Source organism: Cervus elaphus, chromosome 6 (genome assembly GCF_910594005.1).
Source record: "Cervus elaphus chromosome 6, mCerEla1.1, whole genome shotgun sequence".
Classification (NCBI taxonomy): Eukaryota; Metazoa; Chordata; class Mammalia; order Artiodactyla; family Cervidae; genus Cervus; species Cervus elaphus.
In genome coordinates this window covers 1,519,978-1,547,835 of record NC_057820.1, presented here as the reverse complement: position 1 = coordinate 1,547,835, position 27,858 = coordinate 1,519,978, and the positions used below count along the sequence as shown (strand labels likewise).

At 58.5% G+C, this 27,858-nt stretch overlaps 1 protein-coding gene across 6 annotated transcripts in view; it reads right to left on the bottom strand.

Moving 5' to 3' along the window:
• The window catches only part of CFAP99 (cilia and flagella associated protein 99), a 38,139-nt gene that overhangs the window by 3,862 nt on the left and 6,419 nt on the right, over positions 1-27,858 (bottom strand). The window contains exons 2-12 of one of the 6 annotated variants that reach the window (XM_043905995.1): positions 26,004-26,141; positions 25,106-25,232; positions 16,702-16,846; positions 15,512-15,606; positions 13,303-13,415; positions 12,129-12,306; positions 10,881-10,961; positions 10,669-10,743; positions 9,793-9,864; positions 9,508-9,599; positions 8,703-8,907 (exon numbers count right to left, since the gene is read on the bottom strand). In XM_043905995.1, coding sequence (XP_043761930.1) covers positions 8,703-8,907; positions 9,508-9,599; positions 9,793-9,864; positions 10,669-10,743; positions 10,881-10,961; positions 12,129-12,306; positions 13,303-13,415; positions 15,512-15,606; positions 16,702-16,846; positions 25,106-25,216 — 1,167 coding nt within the window. In that variant the 5' untranslated portion in view covers positions 25,217-25,232; positions 26,004-26,141. Of the gene's footprint in view, positions 1-8,702; positions 8,908-9,507; positions 9,600-9,792; positions 9,865-10,668; positions 10,744-10,880; positions 10,962-12,128; positions 12,307-13,302; positions 13,416-15,511; positions 15,607-16,701; positions 18,885-19,321; positions 19,610-25,105; positions 25,233-26,003; positions 26,142-27,858 lie in introns of those variants that run through there. The other 5 variants (XM_043905997.1, XM_043905999.1, XM_043905996.1 and 2 more) reach the window with 5 other exon arrangements.

Genomic DNA, 27,858 nt, shown 5'->3' with positions numbered 1-27,858 from the left:
GAGTATATCACAACTCTTTGATCCATCCTACCATTGAGACACATTCAGGTTGTTTCCCGTTTGGCGCTATTGTGAACAATTCAGAATATTATTTTCAGTCTTCAAGATACTACAAATTGGTGGTCCATCGGTTAAGAATCTGCCTGACAATGCAAACCTGAGCGCCAAAGAATTGATGCTTTTGAACTGTGGTGTTAGAGAAGACTCTTGAGAGTCCCTTGGACTGCAAGGAGATCTAACCAGTCCATCCTAAAGGAAATCAGTCCTGAATATTCATTGGAAGGACTGATACTGAAGCTGCAACTCCAACACTTTGGCCACCTGATGTGAAGACCTGACTGATTGGAAAAGACCCTGATGCTGGGAAAGACTGAAGGTGGGAGGGAAAGGGGACAGCAGAGGATGAGATGGTTGGATGGCATCACCGACTCAATGGACATGGGTTTGAGAAAACTCCTGGGAGTTGGTGATGGACAGGAGGCCTGGTGTGCTGCAGTCCACGGGGTCGCAAAGAGTCAGACACGACTGAGCGACTGAACTGAACTGACAATGCAGAGGTCACAGGTTCGATCTCTGGTCCGGGAAGATGCCATGTGCTGTGGGACAGCCAAGCCCGTGCGTCACAACCACTGAAGCCTATGCGCTGCAGGGCCCAGGCTCGGCGAGAAGAAAAGAAGCCGCCGCTCACCACAGCTGGAGAAAGCCCACGCGCAGCAACGGACACCCAGTGCAGCCAAAAAATAAACAGGAAATTCTTTAAAGACTCTCCATTTAAAAAAGAAACAAAAGATGCCACAAAGGACAGGGTGGGATGTGCACCTCCCATCACTGCCCAGTGCCGCCAGGAGGGGCCCTGGACTCCCAGTTCCAGAGGTCTTGGCAGCCGGGGGTTCATTTCAGGCCACGTGGCATGTGGAGGGTCCGCCGGTGCTGGTGGCGTGGACTCCAGGCACCCTGGGCAGGAAGGAGGCCTTGGTGAAGCACTCTGCCAGCACATGTAAACTGGCTCGAGGCCGCCCTTCTCCGTGCAAGTTCATCCCAGGTTCTAAGAAAAGGAACTAGGGTCCTCGGAGAGACGGCCACTTTATGGCTGAGGAGGAGAAGATACAAGATGAGCCTGGAGCGTTTTACGGCATTGTAGAGGAAGGAGGGGGCCTCCCAAGTGGCTCAGCAGAATCAAACCCGCCTGCCGTGCAGGAGACGTGGGTTCGATCCCTGGGTCAGGAAGATCCTCTGGAGGAGGGCATGGCAACCCACTCCAGTGTTCTTGCCTGGGAAACCCCATGCACAGAGGAGCCTGGGGGGCTGCAGTCCTTAGCAACTAAGCAACAACAACAGTGACGTGCGTGCTAACTTGCTCAGTTGGTCCGACCCTGCGACTCTATGGACTGTAGCCCTCCAGGCTCCTCTGTGCATGGGATTCTCCAGGCAAGAACACTGGAGTGGGGCGTCATGCCTTCCTCCGGGGTATCTTCCCAACCTAGGCATCGAACCTGCGTCTCTTACATCTCCTGCACTGGCAGATGGGTTCTTTACCACTAGTGCCACCTGGGAAGCCCCTAACAAAAGGAAGGAGGTGCTCAAGAGACAAAAGAACGACTGGGGGTTGGGGGGCATGTCAAAGGGACACGGGCGCCAGCCCGAAGGGGCTCCCAGTGACCAAAGCTGGCAACAGAATAAGTCACGTCGTATTGGATTATAACACAAAGTATAGAATAAATATGCATGAGTGAATAAGTGAGCAAGTCAGGGAGAAGAGACCAGCATTCTGTGCTGAAGAATTCCACACAATCCCCCACGTCCCTGAGTGTGGGTTCCGCTTAGAGACCCCTTCCAAAGAGCGCAGCGTGGGAGGGGCAAGGCCCTTGGCAAGAAGTCGGGTGATCAAGGCCAGCGTGCTCAGCGATGAGTTTGCTGACGGTGGGAACCCTGATGGGGTGTGAGGAGAAGGCCTGCGGCCTCTGTGGTCTTCCTGCCACACCCGGTCTGGCCATCCCAACAGACTGACGTTCTCCGGGACACCTGATTGAACCCTCGTCCACCGCCTGGCCTGCATCGGCAGGCGGATCCTTTACCACTGTGCCACCTGGGAGGGCGCAGGATACCCGGTGACAAGTGTCAGTATAAGAAGAGGAGGAGACACAGAGAGGCACAGAAGACGGCCCCGGCCTGCAGGAGGAGGGCAAGGGCCGCCAGGGCGCCTGGAGCCCCGGGCCAGCTCTCGGCTCTGTCTGCCCGGACGTAACCCTCGGGCCCAAGGTCCGGCCCGGAGTCCGCTCAGGGGCCAGACTGGCCTCGCGGCTTCGTGGGCCCTACTGCACGGGACTCATCCCAGGAAGGCAAGGATGGGTTAGCATTTAGAAATCCCTCATACAATTCACCACATGCATAGAGGTTGGGAGGAAAAGTGGATTCTCTACACAGACGCTACAAAAGCCTTTATGAGACTCGACACCCGGGACTTCCACGTCTGGGGAGACGGGGTGGGGGCACTTTTCCCTACTCCTCCCACTCGGCACAGCTAAAACCCCTGAATATAAATTATCAAACATACAGGGACTTCCCTGGTGGTCCAGTGGCTAAGGCTCCATGCTTCCAATGCAGGGGGGCCCAGGTTTGATCCCTGGTCAGGGAACTAGATCACACATGCGGCAACTAGGGCTTCCCTGGTGGCTCAGAGGTAAAGAATTCACCTGCTAATGCAGGCGACGACATGAGTTCGATACCTGGGCCAGGAAGATCCCCGGGGGAAAGGAATGGTAACCCACTCTAGTATTCTTGCCTGGGAAATCCCATGGACAGAGAAGCCTGGCGGGATACAGTTCCATGGCGTCACAAAAGAGTCAGCTGAATAACAATCACAACAAATACTGCAACTAAGGCCTGGCACAGTCAAATGAATAAATATTAAAAAAAACAAAAACAAAAACAAAAACATACATACGAAGACAGTGAACAGTGGAGGGAAGAAGGCCGGCTGGCTAGGAGTGCGGGACCTGAAGAATGGCGTGGTGGTGGGGTCCCTGGCCTCCTTTTTACCTCGTGTGTTCCAGGCTGGGGGCTGAAGGCCCCCAAAATGCCACAGGCACTGACAAAAAAGCCCGACCACAGCCTGCTGTCTCCAACTAGTGTCAGTCGCTCAGTCGTGTCCGACCCTTTGCGACCCCATGCACTGTAGCCCACCAGGCTCCTCTGTCCATGAGATTTCCCAGGCAAGAATACTGGAGTGGGTTGCTATTCCCTTCTCCAGGGGATCTTCTTCACCCAGGGGTTGAACCTAGGTCTCCCGCACTGCAGGCAGATTCTTTACCATCTCAGCCACCAGGGAAGGTAGGAGCCACCTAGAGAGACAGAAGACGGTGCAACACAAGCTGTGCTCCAGCCAGCCGTCACAGACAGAACCTGGGCAAAGGCTGAGCGGGCGTGAACTTCCCCGAGCCGTGGGAGACGGTGCATGGCCATCTGAGCAGGGACCTGCCCCACGGGTCCGGTGTGCCAGAGGAGACCCGGCAGTGAGCTCAGCAACCTGGTGCCTACCCCCACCCGTGGGAACAAGGGTCCCGTCACCCCCCCACCAGGGTGGCGTCAGAAGGAGCCGAGTGCCAAGTGAGGCCTTTCCCCTCACGCTTGCCACGTGACAGTGAGGGCCACGTGGGGGCAGTTCTAAGGTGCTCCTGCCACTCCTGCTCAGGCAGCTGTCGGTGGAGGACTAGCGGAGCCCTTGCCCTCATCAGTAGCCCCTCTCAGGGTCAGCAGAGGCACGTGGGGAGGGAGGGCTGACGAGCCTGCCTGGCAGTAACGCGGTGGTGCCCCCCTTCCCCTGCCAGAGCAGCGTCAGAGAGGGGCAGCTCAGACAGAAGGCTTAAATGAGACCCAGACGCTTGGAACAGAATACCCAGAATGTCCGGGTTTCAACTGGTCATCACACCACAAGCCAGGATGGTCTCCAACAGAATGAAGACACAGTCAATAGACGCCAGCACCGAGGTCACAGAGGTGTTGGATCTGACGGTGGTTTTTAAAGAAGCCATCGTTAAAATGCTTCAACAAGCAATTATGAAAGACATAAGCTCAACAAATTTGAAATAAATAGCGCAGAGTATGTTCAACAACCACGATGGAATCAACCGGAAATCAATCGTGAAAAAGAACCAGTGCTTGGAAACTAAACAACATACTCCTAGATAATCCATGGGGCAAAGAGATATTTTCAAGTGAAATGAAAAAGGACGCTGAACTGAGTGAAAGTGAAATACAACAGACCAAAATTTGTGGACACAGCCAAAGCAACAAATAAATGGGGAAGCGCGAGACTGAGAGCTCACAATGGAAAAGCAGCAAAGTCTCGCGTCAGTAACCTGCCTCCCATCTCAAGAACCCAGGAAAAGAACAAAATAAACTCAACGCAAGCAGAAGGAAGGAAATAATAAAGAGCAGAAATCAGTAACACTGGAAACAGTCAAACAGGAGAGAAAAATCAATGAAACAAGAGGCTAGTTCTTTGAAAAGATCAATGGAATTGACAAATCTGTAGCAATGCTTACAGAAAAAATGAACAAACATAAAATCATCAGTATCAAGAGTGAAATGCTTTAGACCCTACAGACATTAAAAAGGATAGTAACAGAAGCTTAAAAACAACTCTTACATTCATAAATTTGGCAGCTTAGTGGAATGGACAATTTCTCAAAAAACAGAAACTACCACAACTTACCCAAAATGAAACAGATCATTTGAATAGCCCTGTAACTTGTAAGAAAGTTGAATTTCTAATTTAGAAATGTCCAAAAAAGAAAACTCCAAACCCAGATGATTTCACTAGAGAATTCTACCATGTGTTGAAAGAGTGAATATCAACTTTACGCAATCTTTCCTAGAAAACGAGAGGAGAAAACACTTCCAAATTCATTTTATGAAGTTAGAATTACCCTGATACCAAAACCAGACAAATAACATTCCAAAAAAGGAAAACTATAGACTAACACTACTTAAGAAACTACATGTAAGAACAACTCTAAGAAAATCAAAATGGTAGCAAATAGAATTCAACCCACATGAAAAAAAAACACCACAATCAAGTGGGGTTTATTCTTAGAATGCAAAGCTGGTTCAACATTTGAAAATCAGTCAATGTAATCCACCATATTAACAGGCTAAAGACGATCACATGATTGTATCAATTGATTCAGAGAACCGTTTCGCAAAATTTCCTGATAAAGACTTTCAGAAAAACAGGAATAGTGTGAAGTAATTAGCCTCCAACTAATAAAAAAATTAAAAAAAAAAAAAAACAGGAATAGAAGGGAATTTAATCGACTTGATAAAGTGCACATCTACGAAAAACCTGACATCTAACATTATACTTAATAGTGAAAGACTGATTTCCCCCAAGATGGTGAACTAGCCAGTGCAACAGGCAAGAGGAGGAGATAAATGGAATGCAGATTGGAAAGGAAGGAATAAAAGATGAAATGAGTGTCACAGAGAGAAGTCCAAGGAATCTAGGACAAACTGTCTGGTGTGTCGTAAAAAACTAGTAAGGGCGTTTAGCGAGGCCACAGGACACAGGAACGACACACAAAACCAACTGCATTTTACAGACTGGCATTCACTATGTGGACACCAAAACTGAAAATACAGTGCCATCCACAACCACTCGAAAACCATGGAAGAAATACTTAGGTGCAAGTCTAACAAACTTCTATAGGTCTTACATACAGAAACCTAAATAACCAGATGAAAGAAATAAAAGATTGAAACAAGTGGAGACACATACTGCATTCAGGGACTGGAAGACTAAACTGCATTGCGTCTGCTGGATTCGGATCTTAACACCACATACGAGAATAAATTTCAAGTGGATAGAGATCCAGATTTAAAAATAAAACCACACAAATGCTAGAAGAAAATATGGCTGAATTCTTCCATACCATGCGCATGGGAAAAACCTTCCTTGCTATTCAAAATCCAGATACAATGAAAGAGAAGACTGATAAGTTTGATGACATGAAAATACATTTGCAAGGCCAAAACACATCATTCAAGTGAAGCCAAATGAGTAACTGGAACAAAATACCTGTAATAATATATTATAATTAAAGGGTTACTTTCCTTAACAGGTAAGTGAAAGTTGCTCAGTCATGTCCCACTCTCTGCGACCCCATGGACTATAGAGTCCATGGACTTCTCCAGGCCAGAGTATTGGAGAGGGTAGCCGTTCCCTTCTCCAGGGGATCTTCCCAACTCAGGGATCAAACCCAGGTCTCCTGTAATGCAGGCAGATTCTTTACCAGCTGAGGCAGGTAAAAAAAAAAAAATGCCGGTAAAAAAAACTTTACCACAGTTTATAGGATCGCAAAGAGTCAGACATGACTGAGCACCCACAAACATGGGATGGGAGATGGTATTTGTAAATCATACATTCAATACAACTAGACAGCTCTTAAAGAAAATTAGAGATACTAAGATATATTTCCTGCAAAGATGGGCACAATAAAGGAGAGAAATGGTATGGACCTAACAGAAACAGAAGAGATGAAAAAGAGGTGGCAAGAATACACAGAAGAACAGCACAGAAAAGATCTTAATGACCCAGATCACACCATGGTGGTGTGATCACGTACAGCCAGACATCCTGGAGTCCTAAGTCAAGTGGGCTTAGGAAGCATCACACACACAAAGCTAGTGGAGGTGATGGAATACAAGCTGAGCTATTTCAAATCCTAAAAGATGATGCTGTGAAAGTGCTGCCCTCAAAATACCAGCAAATTTGGAAAACAGCAGTGGCCACAGGACTGGAAAAGATCAGTTTTCATTCCTATCCCAAAGAAAGGTAATGCCAAAGAATGTTCAAACAACTGCACAATTGCACTCATTTCACACGCTAGAAAAGTGATGCTCAAAATTCTTCAATATAGGCTTCAACAGTACATGAACTGAGAACTTCCAGATGTTCAAGCTGGCTTTAGAAACGGCAGAGGAACCAGAGATCAAGTTGCCAACATCCGTCGGATCATAGAAAAAGCAAGAGAATTCCAGAAAAACATCTACTTCTGCTTCATTGATTACACCAAAGCCTTTGACTGCGTAGATCATAACAAACTGTGGAAAATTCTTTAAGAGATGGGAATATCAGACCACCTTACCTGCCTCCTGAGGAATCTGTACGCAGGTCAAGAAGCAACCGTTAGAACCAGATATGGAATAACAGACATTTCAAAACTGGGAAAGGAGTACGTCAAGGCTGTATATTGTCACCCTGCTTATTTAACTTATATGCAGAGTACATCATGCAGCATGCTGGGTTGGATGAAGCACAAGCTGGAATCGAGACTGCTAGGAGAAATATCAATAACCTTAGATATGTAGATGATACCACCCTTAAGGCAGAAAGCAAAGGGGAACTAAAGAGCCTTTTGATGAAAGTTAAAGAGGAGAGTAAAAAAGTTGGCTTGAAACTCAACATTCAAAAAACAAAGATCATGGCATCTGGTCCTATCACTTCATGGCAAATTGATGGGGAAACAATGGAAACAGTGACAGACTGTATTTTCTTGGGCTCCAAAATCACTGCAGATGGTGATTGCAGCCATGAAATTAAAAGATGCTTGCTCCTTGGAAGAAAAACTATGACCAACCTAGATAGCATACTAAAATGCAGAGACATTACTTTGCCAGCAAAGGTCCATCTAGTCAAAAGTGTGGTTTTTCCAGTAGTCAGATATGGAAGTGAGAGTTGGACCGTAAAGAAAACTGAATGCTGAAGATTTGATGCTGTCGGACTGTGAAGCGTTGGGAGAAGACTCTTGAGAGTCCCTTGGACAGCAAGGAGATCCAACCAGTTCATCGTAAAGGAAATCAGTCCTAACTACTCATTGCAAGGACTGATGCTGACGCTGAAGCTCCAATATTTTGGCCACCTGATGCAAAGAACTGACTCACTGGAAAAGACCCTGATGCTGGGAACGACTGAAGGCAGGAGAAGGGGACGACAGAAGATGAGATGGTTGGATGGCAGCACTGACTCCATAGACATGAGTTTGAGCAAATTTTGAGAGACAGTGAAGCACAGGGAAGCCTGGCGAGCTGCAGACCATGGGGTCCCAAAGAGTTGGATACGACTGTGCAACTGAACAGCAATGTGAAGAACAGACACAAACGCGTCTTCCAGGAGAAGTGCTACGTGTGAACCTGGGGCATACCTGCTGACTCAGGCCCTTAGTGGCACATCTAAGGAGACTGGGCTCCTGTCGCGTCCCTGGGCCCTGCAGGGTCCTGCCTCGTCCAGGCCCCCACCAGGCCCCCTGGACAGGACATGGGCAGGGCGCCCCCAGCCAGGCCATGTCTCCTGCGATGTCCAGAGCATCCTAACTGGAAACATGGCCGACCCACATACCCTCTCGCGTCTTATGCAAACATGTCTGCCTCCTGGAAGTTTCCCTCAGATCTCCGGTCTCCCCTCCATGTGTAGGTGGGGGGACCAATCGACCTGCTAGTAGGGGCGGGGGGCAGCCTGGACCAGAGTTGCTGGCCAGTCGGCCCACTGAGGCCCGCTGACCCCAGACTCCAGGCGCCTCTCCCCCACCGCCCCCCGCCTGGCCCGGGCCATGTGGGGCTCCAGGACCCAGCGCGGTTCTGTGGGTTTAGGAGGAAAGGGCCGGGTCAGCAACCGCGGGCAGCCTCGCACCCCCCACCGCCGTCACCTCCTCCTTCTTCAGCTCTGCCGTCCGCCTCTTCTCCTGCGCCACCTGCTGCCGCGCCAGCGCCGCCTCCTCGTGGCTCAGCTTCCCCCGCAGCCGGCGGACCTCGCCCGCGGCCAGCTGCTCCTCCCGGTCCTTCGCCTGCATCCGCCTCTGCCACTCGAGGAACTCGGAGAAGTCCCCGGCCCCGTCCACGAGCCGGTCCACCCTGGGGAGAGGGGGCGGCGGGCCTGCTGGCGGCTCCCGTGAGGCCCGCCCAGAGCCCAGGGTCCCCCGGGGGGCGTGGCCTTCACGGGCGCAGCCGCTCTGCACCGGACGCCTGGCCCCACACTGCCCGCCTGCCCTGGTCCTGCGTGTGCACCCACCCTCTGGCCGCGTCTCCCTCCTCGTCCCTTCAACCACTCGTCTGTCCGCTCACCTGTGTCCGCCCGTCCTCCACCCCCCGCCCACCCATCTGTCCATCCGCCAGCCTTCTGTCCCTCTGTCCATCTTCTCATCCAGCCGGTCAGACACCCAAGCTCCCTCCACAGCCCAGCTCTCAGGGTGAGACCAGGGCCTGCACCCGGGGCGGTCTAGGGGAGAGGGCTCCCGGGAGGAGATGGCCCCTCAGGGAGGTGTGGGGTGGCCGGGTTTCCCTGAGCCGCCGCCTCCTGTCTGTCCATCTCCTCGCCGAGTGGAGCCGAGCTTCCTTGGCTGCGGCCGTGACCCTGACGCTGGCCTTCTCGAGCCCTGGAGCTGTTCGGGTGGGACGCCGCCGCTCCCCACCCCTGGACCCCCTAAGGGGCGCCCGAGGCCCTCGAGTCCCCACCTCTGCAGCTCCTTCTCCACCTGCCGCTGGTACAAGGCCCCTTCGCGCAGGATGGCGGCCGTGTTGAGCTTGACCGGGGCGTTGTCGTTAGGCTGCGGGAGAGGGTGGGAGCGGGCTGTGACAGGGGTGGGGGGCGGCCTTGGAGCAGCCAGTGCCCCCCTGCCCCTCTGCCCTCCATACTCTCCCCCTGTCCGGCGCTCCCCTCGGCCATAAGGGCCGGGATTTCCTCAGGGGGACAGGCCCGGAGGCGGGCGCGTGGGGAGAGGCCCCAGGAGCACCGCTCACCGTGTAGAAGGTCAGTTTCTGGCTCTTGAGGATACGAGGTGGGAGCCGGAGCCGCGGCTTCTTCTTGGAGTCCTGCAGGAGTCAGGGCCTGGCACCTGTGCCCACGGATGCCCCCAAATGCACCCCGGGGAGGCCTGGCCCACTCCCCTCTGCCCAGTTCGCCCCGCGTGGGGCCCCTGGGCAGGTTCCTCTAGGGCCCTCCAGCCGCCCGGGCGGGTAGGGAGGGTTTGGGGCCGGTGTGCCGGCCGGGGACCGCGGTTCCCAGACAGGGGGCTAGAGCCTGCAGGCTCAGGGGCCCTCTCCCGGCGGCCCCGGGGCCGCCCCAGGACGGCCCGGCTGCTCCCTGCCCGGCCTTCTGCTCTGCTGACCCCCTCAGGGTGGGTACGTTGGTCCACGGCACAGCAGCTGGTGAGAGGCAGCCCCCACACAAGCACCCGGCCGTGACACCCGGGCACGCTGCTCCCGGGCAGGGTGCCCAGTCCCCTGGCCTGCCCCCACTGCCGGGGGAGGCTCACCTCTGGTCCATCCGCAGCCACCCGGGTGAGTCCACTGTGGTGGTGGTTGGGGGGGGGGGGAAATAGGCCAACCTCTCCCAAGGGAGCACCGCTCAGAGTCCACCCAGCCTGGGGCCTCCCGGCCCAGCTCCCTGACTTTCTTTATTGACAAACACATCTTGGGGTTTTTCTTACAGAAATGTTAAATGCTAACTGTGGGAAAACCTGGAAGCAGCCGGAGACGGCGAGGTTGCCCCTGCTGGCCCGGACCGCACGCGGCCGGCGTCTCGGGGCCCCGCCCTCCCGTGGGCCTCTCCGTGGCACAGGGAGGGGCCTGTCCGTGAAGCCCCGCCCAGGGCGTGGGGGCGGGGGCGGGCGTCACCTGCAGCTGGGGCTCCCCGCGGCTCCTGGGCACCGCGCACCGCAGCTCCTCGATGTTAGCCCGCAGCAGCAGCTCCTGCGCAGGGACAGACGGCTCCAGCCCCGCCGGCCGCCACGCGGTCCCCAGGCCACAGACGCACAGGCCGGCTCGCCGCCCCTCCCCTCCTCCCTCCCCGGCACCCCCATGGGGGTCTCCGTGTGCAGCCCGCCCACCTCGGCCTTCCAGCGGTTGTATCTCTTGGTCATCTCCAGCAGCCGCTGCTCCTTGGGCGGCTGGTAGGTGCTCCTGGGGACCTGGGGTGGGGGGGGGGAGGGCGGGCAGCGGAAGGGAGACCGAGGTGACAAGCCGCACCACGAAAACTAATAAGACTAATAAAAACCATAAAAACGAATTGATGTGAAGAAAAGGATCTGGATCAACGAAAAGGAAATTGAGAGAGCTGATAGAGGCGAGGGGTCCATGGAAAGCCTCTCAGGGAAGAGGCTGTAAGGAGACCCGACACGTGGTGGGAGTGGACTGGGGCCCTGGGACTTTGCAGCACCATCCCTTCACCCTTCATGTACTCCTTAGTTCTGCTGGGGGATGCGATTGGTTCTGGGAAGCCGAATCCCTCACAGGTGCTCAGGGTGGGGCCCAAGACCTGTCAGAACACTGCACTCCCAGTCATGGTGATCAGGTTAAGGGCAGACATGCAACCCCCGTTGGTCTAATCATACTGTCACAGAATTCTTGGCCCTAGATGTCCTCTCATGCCCTGGACAGTGAGTTGTGGGCATGAGGCCTGGATGTTTGGCTACCATGAGGGAAGTCAGCCCAAAGATCAAGCCGACCCTCAGAGGGGACGAGGGGAAAGAGTCACAAAGAGGCAGCTCCAGCACCCTGATCAAACTATGCCTGAAGCCGATCCTACTTCAGCCGTGAGAGTCGGCTAGTTCTCTATTGTCTAAGCCAGACTGATCTCTTTTTCCTTGTAATAAGAAGCATCTTGACTGAGAGACGTCAGCAACACAGGGCAGGGGGAGGCAGTGAAAAAGGGTCTAGGCAGATGGAATAGAGAGGCAGAGACCCCGAGGTGGGGAAAGCCTGCGCGCGCGCGCGCACACACACACACACACACACACACACACACACACACACACACACACACACTGTGGGGAGGGAGAGGTGCATACCAACAGGGTTAAAGAGGGCTCTGAGTGCCAAGTGCCAAGGGCCCTGTGGCCACCAGCTTCACTCCACGCCTACTGACCAGACCTCACTCCCTGGGCGCCCACTCCCCTGGGCAGGCTCTGGGTCAGCTGGGCTTCCCTCTCTGGGTGAGACAGGGTGGTGGGGGCATCGAATGCTCCTGGTCTGGCCCATGCGCCCTCAGCCCTGGAAGAACCCAGCTCCGCCCCGGCCTACACGGCCCACTCTCCCTGCCTTCACGGGTCGGGCCCACGGAGACCGGCTCCACTTACCGGTCTGGTCTTGGCCACCTTGGGGACCAGCTCAGGCACGGGGATGGCGCGGGGCCTGGGGGTGGTCAGGCTGAACTCCTTGGGCTCTGTGACCTTGGCCTTGCTCTTTGGAGGAGAGGGCTGGCTGGTCAGCTCCCCCTGCAGCTGGTCGATCAGCTCCTGGACTTCCGGCTGCCACCTCAAAGGCAAAGGTGGGAGCAGCGGCTTGGGGGGGGCTGCCTGTGCAGGTCAGTAAGGGGACGGCCCCTCGGCACAGGGGGAGGGGCCGTGAGCGGGGAGCAAGCGGGCGATTCAAAATCAGGGTCCCTGGAGCTGCACCGCCATGACAGGCGGAGAGGAGACTGAAGGAGGGGTTGAGGCAGGGGAGGAGTCTAGAGGTGGGGGTGCCTTGGACCAGGGGTTCTGGAAGGGCCCTGGTGGGCTGCCCCCCGAAGTTGGGCTCCCCCCCCATGCCTCCTCACACCAGTGGGCACTGCTGGCCATCGCCTATGTAGACAGTGGGTGATGCCTCCCAGGGAGACTGCTTGGTTTGAATCTTTCCTGCCCCAGCTTGAGGTCCAAGGTCACCAGAAGGAGGAAGGGCGTGTCTGAGGGCCAGTAGGAGTGGGGTCCCGGGGTGGGGGAGCAGCTGGGGAAGGGAGCTGCTCACAGGGCGGGCGGGGAAGGCTGCAGACGGGGTGGTGGGTGGTGCCGCAGGGTCTGTAGGTCTAGGCAGCTGGGAGCAGCTCTCCGCACTGGGCGCTGGCAGCAAGTCCAGCCAGGCGGGAGTGAGGCCCTTCCCCCGCTGCTCAGGGCCGGGGCCTCCTGTACCCGGCCGGCACCCGAGGGGTCTGCCGCTGCCAGAACCACCTGTCAGCCCGTCCCCAGGAAGACAAGGTGGCTCCCCGGCCCTGGCAGAGGGGGCCAGCTGGGGGTGGCAGCTGCACGCTGGCCCCGGCAGGCCCACTGGAGGTCCTTTCGCCTGCGGGTCCTGGCCTGCGCCAGCCTGGCCAGCATTGGCCCGAGCCTGGTGGGGGAGGTTGTAGCAGGTGGTGGGGACAGCTTTGGGGTGACGAGCCCAGGAGGGGCGCCCTGGGGGCAGCTGGGGAAGCGATGCAGGCCCCCTACTCCCCGGCCACGAGCTGGCGGCCTGCGTGGACGCCCCGCCCTGGGGTGAGACCCCGGCGCTGCCCACCTCATCAGGGGGTCGATCCAGTTCTCCTTCACGTGGGACGTCTCGTAGACAAGGCTCCACTCGTCCTTGATCCATGAGCTGAGGTTCAAGGGGTTGAAGAGGAACCCGAGGAACTGAGGGAAGAGGGAGCCGCGGGGGCCAGACCCACTCGGTGAGAGCGAAACCCCCTGGAGCCCCCCAGCGGGGAGTCAGTGCTGGGGCGGCAGCTGTGGCTGGCGCACCCCCAGGAGACCTCAGCCGGCCGCAGGCAGGCATCCAGCCCCGCTGGCCTGCCCCCTCCTGTGGGCCTGGGGAGCTGCCCGTCGCTTGCCTGGGCCCCTGTGTTCGCCAGCAGGGTCCCTGTCGGCTGTGGGCCCTGGGCTTCAACCCCTGCACCCCGTGGGTCTGCATAAATGCCCCCACCCCGTCCTCCCCACCGGCTGTGGTTGGGTGGGGGCTGGGCAGGCCCTCGGCCCTGATGCCCGAGGGGGGGTGGTGGTGGTGGGCAGGGGGCAGGGCCAGGGCCTCTGGTCGCCCGCTGCTGCCTCCGTGGGGGGCTCACTGCCCCCACAGGCATGTCCACCCCTCCTCCTTCTGCTCAGCCCTCCATGCCCTTCCTCAGGGAGCAGCTAGCTGCCAGGGGTCCTTCTAGAGCCTTCCACAGCTTCCACAGCAGCAGCCTGGCCCCTGCTCCCCCGTGCCCCGAGCCCTGGGGGCCTCTGCCTACCCCCTGGGCCACGCGGAGGCTGTCTCAGCCCCTCGCCTACCCCCTCCCGGTGTTCCCTCCATCTTTTAGCTCCTGTTCCCACTTCCTGATGAAGGAGGCAGTCAAGTCCCTATGGTTGGGGCACTGGGGTCTCCACAATTTCTCCTCCCAGACCACTGCTCCTGGGGCCCACCGCTCCACCCCTGGGCCCCCTCCTCCTCTCACCCCCATCTGGGGACACACCGCTCCCGGTGGAGGGGGGCTCTCCGAAAGGAAGCCTCACCGGAGGGGGTGTGCTGGTTGTAGGCACCGGCCGGAGGCCAAGCCTACTGCGGGGGTCGGTGCCACCGCTGCAGGACCCCGCCCCCGCCCCGCCCCGGGGCAGGCTGACACGTGGGCCTTTTGCTCAACAATTATTAAGAATTTCAAGACTGACAGCAGAGTGTGAACCAAGTGCGGGGGCTCCAGCCGGGAAGCTGGCCCTGGGCGTCTCTGAATATCGCTCAGAAAATGCTGTCATGAAATGAAGCCCTTGCTTACGGTGACTATGGAAACATCCATGCACCGTGCATTACTCATGTTTATACGTGGACAGGAACACAGTCACTGAATGTGCTGCCTCGCTCACCTGCTGGGGGGGCGGGTGCAGATCTCTGGGGCGGTGGTCCCAGGAGTGTCCCGGCTCCCACCTCCCTTCCCCCGCCCCGCACCTCCCCTCCCGCTCCAGGGCTGCCCCCGCAGCGCCTGCGGCTTCCCTCCAGAGGGGCCGCAAAGCACTCCTGGGGCCTCAGCTGTCCCTCTCTTCTCTGGGGAGTCATTATCCTGGTCTGGGGGCTGCCCCCTGCCGCCAAGCCAAGTAGGGAGGAGCCAGCCAGCGGTGGAAAGCCTGGCCCAAGAACCGGCTCTGCCGCTCAGCTGCTGTGTGACGTCGAGTTAGTTACCGAAACTCTCTGCCTCAGTTTCCTCAACTGTGGGATGAGTGCTTGTAGGAGTGACCTCGCCCATTCCCTGTGAGAGCAGACCAAGAACTGCTCGCAGAGGAAGCCGGGCCCACAGCAAATGCTCCATGGGAGTGGCTGGCAGAGGGCAGCGGGCCTGAGGCCCATTCATGGTCCTGCTGGCCCTGAGGCCCTGGGCATCCCGAGCTTTCTGCCCAAGTGAACAGGCGGCCACAGAGACGGCCTAGGGGGGGCAGGGGGTAGGCTCCTGCAGGCGCCCTCTCAAAGGCTGCCACCCCTCAGGACCTGCTCCAGACTGCGCCCTCCCTGACCCCCCAAAGCCGCACAGCCCCTCCTGCAGGGAGGAGAGGCTGCCTAGGGCTGGGAAGGTTCCAGAGGCCCAGACTATGAACGGGCAAGGACGCCTTGTCTCGACTTAACAGCTCACATCCAGCAGCGACCACCCGCCGGACCGCGAGGAGCAGAAACCAGACTCCCCAGGCCTGAAAAGGGCACATTTGCAGCAAGGCGGGGCAGGGGCCGGGGTCTGAGAACAGAACTTGGGGCTGGGGGTGGGGGGGCTTACCTTGCACACCTTGTGGACCGGCTGGGACCGCAGGACGTCACAGAAGAGCTGAAAGCCGAGCTCCTCCAGCTGGAACGTGGCCAAGTAGCAGATCACTGGGGGAAGAGGGCGTGGGCATGGGAGCAGGACGCTGGGGTCCCCGCCCGGGGCGTTTGATCCTGGGAGAGGCACCAGGGGCTAAGGGCCCGACAGGGGCAGCGAACAGAGCCCAGGGCGCCGCCTCCCTCGGGCCGTGTGGCCAGAGGCGCCGGCTCCATCGGGTCCACATGAAAATGACAGCCTGATACAACAGCACAAGCGACGGGAGTGGGGGTGGGGTAGGGGGGAAGGGTTCCAGGGCTTCAAGCACTTCCAGATCATTGTAGCTCATTGGATACATTTCCAGAAATTCCAAAACTTCTGGGGTAAACGTAAAACCATCTTGCTTTTCAGTTTGTGAATTCCGAGACTGGAAGCCGCTGGACTAGGGGATGGGGGGCCAGCAGCCCAGCTCCGGCCCTGGCATCGGGCACTCCCCAACCTCTGTCTCTGAGCTCCCTGCAGTCCGGACCCCTCTCTCCCAGGCAGGTCCATCGAGGCCCAAGGGCTGGACCACCTTCCCCCACTCGGACACTGGCCAGTCTGCCCACGTTGCCACCACACCCCATGAAGGCAGCACTGCACAGCATGTGGGATCTTAGTTCCCTGACCAGGGATCGAACCCATGGCCCCTTCATTGGCAGCCCAGAGTCTGAACCACTGGACTGCCAGGGAAGTCCCCAAACGCCTCCTTCTACTGAATCCCCTCTGGGACCGTCCAGAGTACAGCCAGAACGCCGGCTCTGCACGTGGTCCTCAGGGCCGTGGGGCCAGGAACTCAGCTGATGATGAAGACCCATCCTGTCACACAGACTGGCCTCCAGGGCCACCTCTCCCAGCCAGACCAGCCCTCCCTCTGAGGCCTGCGGAGGCCTGCCTCCTGGGGCCTGGCGGTCAGCATGCCTGGAGTCTGTCTCCACGTCAGTGAGGGGGGAAACACAGCCCCCTGGCCGCCCACGCTCCGGCAGCCGGGAGGGTCCAGGGAGGGAAGGGAGGCTGAGGACCTCGGAGGCCTGCTGGGGGAGGGGCTCGGTCACTATTGAGGGTCTGCGGGGATCTGGCCCGCAGGGACCCGTGGGCTCCCCCGACCACGGCTGGCCACAGGCACCTACCCTCAAAGAGGCTGTAGTCAGCCCGCAGGCAGAGCCGGCCTTCCCGCACATAGAAGGCGTCCACCACGATGGTCAGCAGCTTGCGGTACTCCAGACACCCCGACAGGATCTCCATGATGAACGCCTGCTTCTGGGGGCTCAGTGTCTGGAGGAGAAACAGCCCGGGGAGGGGGCAGCGCCTCCAGACGTGGGGGCCCCAGCGCCCTACAGTGGGGAGCCCCTGACCAACCTTCTGACCCTGCAGGTCCTCCCCCAGGAGTTGGTCCCTGGGCGGAGACTGTGAGGGGGGCAGAGACGGAAATAAACACAGAAAACAACCCCGAAGGAAAAGCCCTGTGTGATTCTGCCTATGTGAGGAGTCAGATTCCCAGGACAGGAAGTAGAAAGGTGTGTGGGGTGTGATGTGGGGATGGAGAGAGGGTGGGAACTGTTATTTGACGCAGAGTTGCCATTTGCGAAGGTGAGAAGGTTCTGGAGACAGACGGTGGTGATATTCACATGCGAACATACTTAACCCACTGAATTGTATTGCATCATACACCTAAGAATGGCTAAGATGGTAAATTCTATGTCACGTGTATTTCACCACAATAAAAAAAAAGAGCAAGCTCCTATGAAGTTTTTCAAATGAATGATTTTAAAAATTACCTCCCCTCAAAAACAAACAAACAATAACCAAGCAAGGAAAATCTCTGGCAGAGGGAATTAGTGTCAGCAGAGACTCCTCTCCATTTACTCTGAAACGTGTTGGGTTTTGTAACCTGTGCGTGTCATGGCTTAAGTATTCAAAAAACTAAGTTTCGACAATAAGAAAAAAAGAACATCTACTGTTGCCAGCAGCATTTCCCAGGTGGAGGAGTGGTGAAGAACACATCTGCAAATGCAGGAGACCTAAGAGACACCGGTTCCTTCCCTGGGTCAGGAAGATCCCCTGGAGGAGGGCACGGCAACCCGCTCCCTTATTCTTGCCTGGAGAATACCAGGGACAGAGGAGCCTGGCAGGCTGCAGCCCAAGGGGTCGCAAAAGAATCAGACATGACTGAGCGACTTAGCACTCACTGTTGCCAACATAACAGTGAGCAGGCCTCCTGGGGATGGGGCTGGAGTGTCTTTCCTGAAAGCAATTTGGAAATATGTTTCAAGGGTCTTGTATTTCCCACACACTTTAACCCAGTAACCACACTTCTGGGACTCTAAGGAAACCAGACAAAAGGCAGAAAATATCCACAAAGGAGACGCTCAGGGCAACGGCATGTGCAGCGGCGAAAATGTTAACATCCTGAATGTCAACGCAGGGAGTCAGATGCAAGCTCTCCATGCTGCAGGTGAGTGGGATGCAGTCATTTCCATGATGCTCCTGGAAGACTTACAGTGAGATGGCAAAAAACTTAATGCCGGATTCTTATTCACTGTGCCACTAGGGACGTCCTAAACTTTTACTGTCAATGAGATTTTCATACGTCGTTTACTGGACATTTACTTGTATTTCTCTTCTGTGAATTATCAATTAATATTCTTGGCTACCTTTTTCTATTGGGATATTATTTTTCCCAATCGTTTATAGGAGCTCTTCATAGATTGAGAGAATCAACATGCCCATTAGTGTGACAGCTATTTGTTATAAGCTTGTAATTTGCCTTTTAACTTTGTGCACACTTTTTTTTGACATATGGATTATAGAAGCTCTGCTTTGTTTTGAGGTCTAATCTGCCTTTTCCTCTGTGGTTTCCTCCCTTGTTTTTATGCTAAGAGAACAACAGAGTAAGGAGGCCATCCGAGGGGTCTGAGATGAACTTGGACTTCCAGGAGCCCCAGCCCCCAGCATGTGAGTGGGGTGTCTGTTCTTACTCCCTCCCGGCCTCCGCACCCCGGGGGCTGGAGTCCTGAGAGCAGCCCTCTCCAGCCGCCCTGCTTGGGGGTCCAGGAGTCCTGGGTGGAGTCAGGTTCAGCTGCTGAGGCACACGGGCAGGAGTGATGGGCGGCAGGGGGGTCGTCCCCCTCCTGCCTTGGCAGGGGCGCTCAGACACTGACTCTGCCGCCCCTCTGGCGCCTGGAGCGGCTTCTGGGCTCCTGCGGGAACCGCAGCTGATGGGGCAACAACACCCTCCTCTGACCTCCGACCTCGGCTCACAGGCTCCATCTCGGCTCCTCCGCTCCGTTACCTGCACTCGCCTCTGGGTGACCTTACACACCGTCAGGACGAACGCAAGCAGATTTTGATTGTGGGAGGGCCCTCCCGTCTCCGTAAGCACTACGCCCTGTTTCCCTGTGACGCTCTCCCCAGCGTCCCATCCACAGGGTCCCAGCCACTGTCCCGCACCTCCTTCGGCCCCTCCTCAGCGGTCACCCAGCAAGTCTTTGTAAAGGAAAGTCTGATGGCGCCTGTGCTTGATGGAACCCTCTAGGAGGAGTCCTTCCGAGGCCCCGCCCCCACGAGGCCCCGCCCACCGGGCTGCAGTCCCGCGGCGCTGGCGAGCCCCCAATCAAGGCAGGCTGTGCCCTCCGCCTGCAGGGCTCTGCCCTGCACGCTTGCTCCCCATGCCCATCAGGCCTTGGCTCAGATGTCACCAGACCCGGGAGGCACCCCAGCCACCCCCCAGGGTCACCCGTGGTCCCTCACCCCGCAGGATCGCGCACCGGTGCTTACTGCCCCTCCGTGGCTCCAGGGTCACCCGGGTGGGCCGCCCTGCCTCCGTGGGGGGCCGCGGGCAGGTGGGCACAGGGCGGGGCTCCTCGCCTCGCAGCACAACCAGGAGGGGAGGGGCGGCCTCACTCAGGTCGGCTCGGGTCTCAGGAGCCAGGACCCTGCCTCTTTTTCCCTCTCAGGCTCCCCTGAACCCCTGGCTGTGCCCACACAGAGGGCGCGAGCCCCAGCTGGGCGGCAGCCCCGCCCCCCGCCCCTCTAACTCCCCGCCTTTGTCAGGGGAAGCCTGGAGCGGTGAGTCAGCAGAGCTCGCTCGAGGGACGAGGGACGCCCTGAGTCAGCGCTACCCGCGCTGAGGCCTCCCGGCTCAAACCGCGGAGCTCCACTCTGCATCCCCTCAGCGCCTGGGTTTGGAGCCTTGAGCGTTATGATACGTCAGAGCTTGGAGCCTGCGGCTACACGCCCGAGGCCGTCTGCCCCGGGAGAAGGCAGGGCTGCGCCGGGCCAGGGGGCTGGGCAGGCGAGGAGCCCCGCATGCCAGGCCCTCACCCCGGGAAGGTCCAGCCGGAGGCCGGGGGGGGGGGGGGGGGTGGCGGAGAGGAGACTGAGGTCCACACAGGTGACATGAAGGACGCTGAACCCTAGACTGGTCCTCCTGGCCGGGCCAGCGGAGCAGGCAGGCTGAGGTCCGGACCCTCCTGAGGAGCCCTCAGCACTGGAGTCAGACGCCCCTAATTCTGGGCCAGCCTCGGTCACTGAGGCCAGAGGGCGACCCCCGCCACCCCGCAAGGGGCCTCTGAGCTCCGGGTACAGTTTAGGGCCTTGGTCAAGTTCAGGGCTCCTGCGTCTGGGGACCCGGGAGGGCAGGGGCCCTGTGGGCAGGGGGGGCCAGAGACCCAAAAGCCTGCTGCTGGCTCAACATGTCCGGCAGCGCCTCCGACAGCAGGTGCTTGGGTTCACGGGCCCCGCTTGTCGGCCGGAGCCCCAGGGCCGGCGCAGAGCTGCAGCGGGCTCCGGGGCTGGGAGGGGACCCAGACGCTGATTGCCACAACCCAGGGTTTGTAACTCATGTCACCAAGACCCAGGGGCTCCCACTAATCAGTGACACAGAGCCATAAGTCGGTTAGAAGAGGAGGCGAAGGAAACCAAGGCTGCCAATGCACACGCAAGCCCTTCTCCCCTCCTTCCTGCCGGACAGGAGAAAGCTGTCTTGCTGGGGAAGGCAATGCGCCCGCTACAACTTCTCCTGGCCCCTTGCTGATGTGGCTCGTGGCTCCAACTGATGAGATCTGACGGCACATTGCTAGGTGTGGCCTCCAAGAAACCTCCTTGAACGTCAAGCAGATTCTGCTGGCGCCCCCCCTTATACTGTTTGCCTTTCTCCTCTCCTCTCTGGGACCTGGGTGCAATGCTGGAGCAAGGCAGCCACTTTGTGACTACAAGGCAAGCGGTACATTCTAAGGACGGATAAGCAGAGAGGAAGGAGAACGAGTTCCTAACGACGCCACGGAGCTGCTGGCACCCACCCTGGGCGGCCTCTCCGCCGACTGCTTCTTACGTGAGCAAAGACACCTCTGATTTCTTTAAGTCACCGCTTTCCTGCTGTTGCTGTGGCCAAACACCATTTCCTAATAGACATGGGTTCAAGCAGGAAGGTCAGAACAAGAAATACTTGTGAAAATATAACAGGAGAAATGCTGACTGTAACCACACCAACTGCCTTTGCCCAGCTATTTCATGGGAAAAGATAAAAACGTTTGTGAGCACATCACATAAGCAGGGACAGTGTCAATAAGGAGACCTCTGTGTCAGGTCAGCTGGCCAGATCTCTTGAAGTTACAAAGGCCAGTACTCTTTCTCTCTCGTGTGTTTTCTGGAACTTGACTCTGGGTGTGCCTGCCCAGGCGCAGAGGGACAGGGTGGTTTGGAACAGTTACAGACTGGAAACAACAATGACCTCATCCACAGGGCATGGTTATGGTGGTTCCGGCACACTCAGTGACAAGGATGCTCACAGCTTTACGACAAGAAGAGGGAGCGATCCCCGTGACCCCTCGTTACGTGGGGAAAGAGAAGGGCAGGACTGTGTTTAATGTACTACCATCTTGTAAAAGACTTTAAAAATTATATATACTTATTTACAGCTTTCACATGTAAAGTTTATAGTGTGAACAAAAATGTTTCCAGATCTATTATATTACCTGCGTGAGACAGGTCTGGACTGTCTCTCTGGATGGAGGTCACTGGTCTCCCAGTGGGGATACCCACACTGCATACCGTATTGAGCCTTTGGGTTTGGGATCTCTGATCCAAAGTACATCGGGTATTTTTTAAGATATCCATTAAAATAAAAACCCTGTCCCAAGCCCAGGTTTCCTCTCACACTGTGGACCAGAAAGTGAAAAGAGGCTCCCTGGGGCTGGCCACCGCACCAGGCCTCTCCACCGGGACCTGGGCTGTGTTTCCAGGCTCCGCCTACCCCTGCCTTCCCCCAGCCTCTTGCACAAGCCCCTTCCCACACCCTCGCTTCCCCTGTGGCTGGGGGACTGGCCTTTCCCACCCCAGGCTGTCTGATTGGGCCCCTCTCCTGCCGGCCCTTTCATTCCCCTGCTCAGAACTCGCCTGCCCTCCTGCCCACCGTTTGCTGAGCAGCGGGGTCTCCTGGACTAACACCTTGCTCTCCTCCACTGCCGCCTACAATTCTCTTCTCCTCCTCCTTCCGCCCGCCCCCGGGCATTCTCTCTCAAAGCCAGACCCTCCTTTGGGGGCCGCTCAGGCCTCAGGGCTTTCTGCCGCACCCCACCTCTGTCCTGCAGGCCCGCGTCCATCTCTGGATGTTCCTAGGCCCAGCCTGCCCAGCCTGGCACCTGAGCCGTGGTGCTGCGTGGCCCGGAGGAGTGATGCCCACGGGCTCCAGGAAACTGTCCCGTCAGCCCCCCCGATAGGATGCCCTAATGAAAGGCTACTTGCTCCAATGAGAGGTTAACCCGCTTGTGCGGGCTGGAAGGGCCTGGGGCACGAGGGGGCGGTGGGATGCACCCGCGGACTCCTGCTCCTCCCTGAGGACCGGGCCTGCCTGCCTCGTGGCTGGTGCAGCCCCACCCGTCCTTTCTCCCGCGGGGTGCTCTGGGCCCCCAGCCGCATCCCCAGGGCCACTTCCCCCCACCGCGTAGGCTGGCATCTGGAGAGGCTGCTCCCCACGCCTCAGCCCTGCCTCGGGCCCGGTGGTGCTGCCGGAGAACTTTCTCCCGATGGCAGATGGATCCCTTTCAGATGTGAGACCGAATCTTCTCCCACTGACATATGTTCTCTGTGCAGGAATGCCATCGGGACTGGGGGCTGGGGGCTGCTCCGTGTGTGTGTGTGTGTGTGTGTGTGTGTGTGTGAGGGGAAGGATCCCCAAGCTTCCGTCTGCGGAGAGAGAGTCCCCACACCCTAACCCCGCTCCACTAACGACCTTTCCCTGTCTTGACATGATGCATATCTGCAAAGAATGGGGTCTCCAAGGTCACACTCACAGGGCTTCCCTGGAGGCTCAGTCAGTAAAGAATCCGCCTGCAATGTGGGAGACCCGGGTTCGATCCCTGGGTTGGGAAGATCCCCTGGAGGAGGACATGGCAACCCACTCCAGTATTCTTGCCTGGAGAACCCCATGGACGGAGGACAATGGTGGGCTACAGTCCATGGGGCCAGCAAGGAGTCGGACAAGACTGAGAAACTTCACTTCCACTTTTCACAGGGACCCGGCAGTCAGGACGTCAACACACCTCTGGGGGGACCCAGCTGAACCCACAGCCCTGCCCTCCCCAGACTCTCTGCCTGTGGGTATTCTGTGCTGTGTCCCTCTCTGCCAGGTGGCGGGCTTGAGCCCTGGTCGAACCAGAGCGGTGTCCTGACCCAGCTGGAAATAAAGGCTTGCTCTCCAAACTGGGTCAGATCCCAGTGCCCCTGCACTGGGCCCAGGATGGCTTTCTGGAAGGGTGTGAGAGGACCAGTGACCTGGACAAGAAGCTGCCTCTCGGTTCAGCGTGAGCACCTGCACCCGGGGAAGACTTGGGCCGCGGTGGGGCGGGCATGGTGCCTTCACCGCGGTGGGCTTCCTCATGTACTGTCATCAAGCCACAGCCCACCAGGTGACGACCAGGGCTCATTTCCTATGAATAAGCCATTGTGAAAGTGTTAGTCACTCGGTTGTGTCTGACTCTTTGTGACCCCGTGGACTGTAGCCCACCAGGCTCCTCTGTCCATGGGATTCTCCAGGCAAGCGTACTGGAGTGGGTTGCCGTGCCCTCCTCCAGGGGGTCTTCCCAACCCAGGGATCAAACCCATACCCCCTGCAGTGGAAGCACGGGTCCTAACCACTGGACTGCCAGGGAAGTCCCATCCCAAGGTTATTTGTTGTAACAAACCCAACTTTCAGTAATGATTCTGAGGTGATTCTGGAAAAAGAAAGGCATTAACTTTGCCGTTTCTGCTGAGCAGTGAGGGATGTCCCGCAGGGCTTGCGGTGGGACAGGGCACCCAGAGGTCTCGATGAGAAATGTGGGCGGTGCTGGGATTGAAGCCAAGAGGCCTTTCTTGTCTTCAGGCCAGGAAGGGGGCAGCATCTATAGGTGAGGGGAGGGAGGCGGGACAGACTGAGGGAGCAGCCAGGGGGGCAGCTGTCTCCGGGGACGCGGCTTCCAGGCCAGCTTCGACCAGCAAGGAGAGGGACCACGGACGGGCCTGACCTTGGCTGTTTTCATCCTTCCCTCCAAACGCTTTGGGAGGAGAGTTTGAGGGAGAGGAGGGGAGCAGAGGTGCGGGGGAGGGGGGTGCATCCCACGCCCCAGTCCTTGCTGACCAGCAGGGCTCCAGAGGGCAGAGACACTCTTATCTGAACCACCCCGGGGAGCAGCGGTCCCGAGGTTTCCCTTGTGAGACAGGCTTTGGTATCCAGGCCTCCTCTAGCCCCTGCGGGCACCGCCAGGGCCCTCCCCACTCCAGGTTTTCCAGCGGTGGGGCCACAAGGGGGCTGATGAAGGCAGAGGGGAGGGTGGGTCTGTGTGCAGCCCCGGGGCGGCGTGTGAGGGCGAAGCAGCTCACGGCCCTGCTAAGCCGGGGAGGGCCGCTGCTGGCACTTAAAAGCGGGCGGGGATGCGGGCGGCGGGGGGGGGGTGGCTGCAGGCCGAGTGTCCCCCCCAAGCCCTTCTTTGGGAGCACGTGGCCTCCTCTGATGCCCCGTCCACGGGGCCCGCGCCCCGATGTCCTGAAGGTGGCACCTGCGTCATCACCTGGCCCTGTTCCTGGGCACTGGCCCTTGATAGACAGACCCACGGAAGCGGGGACAGGTCACAGGGCAGCCCCCGAGGTGCTAGAGGGACCAGACCCCAGTCCACCCAGGGTCTCTCCGCACGTGCGTCAAGGGGGGCCACGGAACAGGGACCTCCGGGGCTCGGGGACGGGAGCCCAGGAGCTCTTTCTGGTGTGGCCCCGATGCCCGGCACACAGCTCTGCCCCGGACGGGAAGACCCTGGTGGGGTGGGCTGGGGAGACGCCTGCGAGGCTGGTGCTCGTCCTCCTGCAGGGAGGACGGCCGACCCTGCAGACACTCCTGGGTTACGGGCCACATTCCTGGGTCGCGGCAGCAGCCTTTGGCCAGCTGGGAATCTTGCCTCGGGCCTCTCCATGCGAAAGACGATGGGATGAGAGTGAAAAGCTCCTGGCGGGGGTCATGGCCATGGCCCCCCCTCGAGCCTCGAGCCCCAACCTGGACCCTACCTGCAGGGAGTCAGCCACGGCCTCCAGGAACTGCTCGGGACTGTCCTTCTTAGGCTGAAATCGGTCCAGGTGCTTCATCACTGTTTCAATGCATTTCCCATAGTAGGCCATCTTCCAGGGCGGGACCCTAAGAGCAAACCCGACAGGTCACGCTTTCCGTGCGCCCTGGGCTGCCGACCCGGCAGGTGGTGAAGGACCCTCACTGAGCTCACAGGGGGTCCACCGGGGAGCCTCACATGGCGAGGAGTGCCAGAGGAAAGTGGGGGCCCCGGTGGGCATAAGCCCAGGCCCACCTCCTGGACAGCATCCCTGCAGGCCTTGGGGAGCCTGCCCCCGGCTCCTGCTCGCCCACAGCCCCTGTAGCCTTCTCGCCCATGGAGGGAGGGTCCCAGGATGACCCCTGAGGGAGCCCAGACCAGCGTGGAGGCCCCTGAGTCAACCCGAGTGTCCCTCAGCCCAGCTGGGGCGTGGTGACAGGTGACTCAGCAGTTCTGCTCAGAGGAGGGGGGAACCTCGTCACAGAAGTCTGGGACAGGAAGAGTCCTGAGGTCTCCACGTTCGGTACCCCCATTTTAACGGTGAGGTAACCAGCACCTTGGTTGGTACTGAGGCAGTGGGGGACAGGGAGGCCCGGTGAGCTGCCCTCCACGGGGTTGCAAAGAGTCGGATGTGACTGGGCTACGGAACAACAATGACAACCAGCACCCAGGGAAGACGCCAGGCCTGAACATTCCAGAAACGCAGCAGCTCCAGCAGACTGGCTCGCTCAGAGCCCTTCTCTGGCAGACCCTGGAGAAGCTGCTTGGGGTGGGATGGGCCCCCAGGAACCGGTTCTAATAGGTGACCCCCACATTGTCCTCAGAGCAGGGTGGCCAATCCCCAGGAGCTCCCATCTCACCCCGTCTTGGTTCCAGGCTGACTGAGCAGCTTCTGGGTCACCACGCAGCTGGTTTCCCAGGCACCAGCTATCAGCAAGGCCGGCTTCTCCCTCCGCTAAGCTGGACCGGCTCCCGAGAGCAGCCCGCAGCCCTAGGTCCTGCAGGTTTGAGACCGAGTGGAGAAACACGGGGGGTCACCAGTGAGCGGCCAGCCCCAGCCAGTCACGGCCCACGGGGTGAGACCCCACACCATCACCGTAAAGAGAGCGAAGGCCCAGTGCCACCAGATGCCGCAGAGAGCCTCTGACACCAATCACGGAAACAGAAACCAGCCGAAAAGGACGTTTGAGAACAGCAGGAACAACCCAGAAACAAACAACTACGCCAGCTCAGAGAGAGGGAGAGAGATGGTATTCATGAAGCATCTGAGGGAGAAGAGAGTTCTTGGAAGTTAAAGTGTGATAGCAGAGCGGGAGACTTAAATAGGAGAGGCCAAGACAGAGTGGCGGAGAGAGAGCAGAAAAACAGGACGACGTCGAAAGTGGGGGAAAAAAGCACCAAGAAATTGAGACCCGTCCGAGAGACCCACTGTGCATTCCAACTGACAGGGGTTTCCGAAAGACAGGAGAGACATGATACAAGAGGATGTCCTGGCAGTGACAGATGGGGGCCCCGCAGGCAGGTGGTGAGGGAGGGACAGGGCCAGATGTGGGCAGCCCCAAGCCCCCCGACAGTGACTCTGGGCACCAGGCCCCAGGGAACCCCTCTCCAGCCCGGAAGGATGATGGCTCCGGAGGCAGTGATGGGTCCTGGTGGTGGCAGCAGCTGACTCCCCGCTACCCATGGGTGATGGACGGGGAAGCCCAGCCCCCAGCCAGGGCAGTGTGCCCCGAGAGGGGCAGGCGTGGGACTGGAAAGCCGGAGGTTTTTCCAGGAAGGTGACAGCAGCGGGCAGGCTGGGGGCACCTCCCTGAGCAGTTTTCAGACGCTTTGCCGCCTACCCTCCTCGGGAGAGGGAGGGCAGCGCTGAGCTGCCGGGGGTCCGTACACCTGGGCGGTGCCACCCCGCACGGAGGCCTGACTGGGCCCTTCGGCTCCTGGGGCCCGCTTTGGGGCCTGGCCCCCGCCCCGCGTGGACACAGAAGCTGGCAGGGCTCCTCCCAAATGGGGCTGGAGGAAAGGCCTCGTGGGCCTCAGAAACATGCTGGAACTGGCCTGCAGCCCTGGGTCCAGGGGAGGGCCCGCCCACCCTGGAGACCACGTCTCAGGAGGGTCAGTGGATCTGGAGACAGGTCTACTCCACCCAGGGCCAGCCGCGTGAGCAACGGCCATGACCCACGAAGGCTCGGGGGGTGCCCAGGAGCTCCTGCCTCCACACCGCTCCTTGTAGCCAAGAGCTCCTGAGCTGCCGCCACCACCAGGATCCATCCCTCACCACCTCGGGGCGGGAGGTCTGGGAGGGGCAGCCTCCGGTCCACGGACTCTCCTTCCGCTCCAGCCATCACTAGCACCCCCAAGTTCTCAGCTGCTGCGGGACCCGGCAGAGCCTCCTCAGCGTGCCCCCCTCCTTAGGCTGGGGTCAGAGCCCCGGGACTCTTTTCCGTCCTCGCCCCGGCCCTGCCCGCTTGGGCTTCTCACTGGCTCAGCAGCCCCATCACATGTCTCTCCAGAAACTCGAGCTTTCTCTCTCTGGTGAGCTCCTAGGCACCACTCAGCACCCCACTCAAATATCACCACCTGTGAAGCCTTTCCTCCTCCTCCCTCCGCTCTCCCCTTCTCTGGGCCTCCTCCAAAGTCGTCCCAACTGCCCTTAAGCTCCCGTGAGCCCCTGTGGCAGGGTCTGCCTTGCCACCTCTGAGTCCCTTGCCCTTCCCC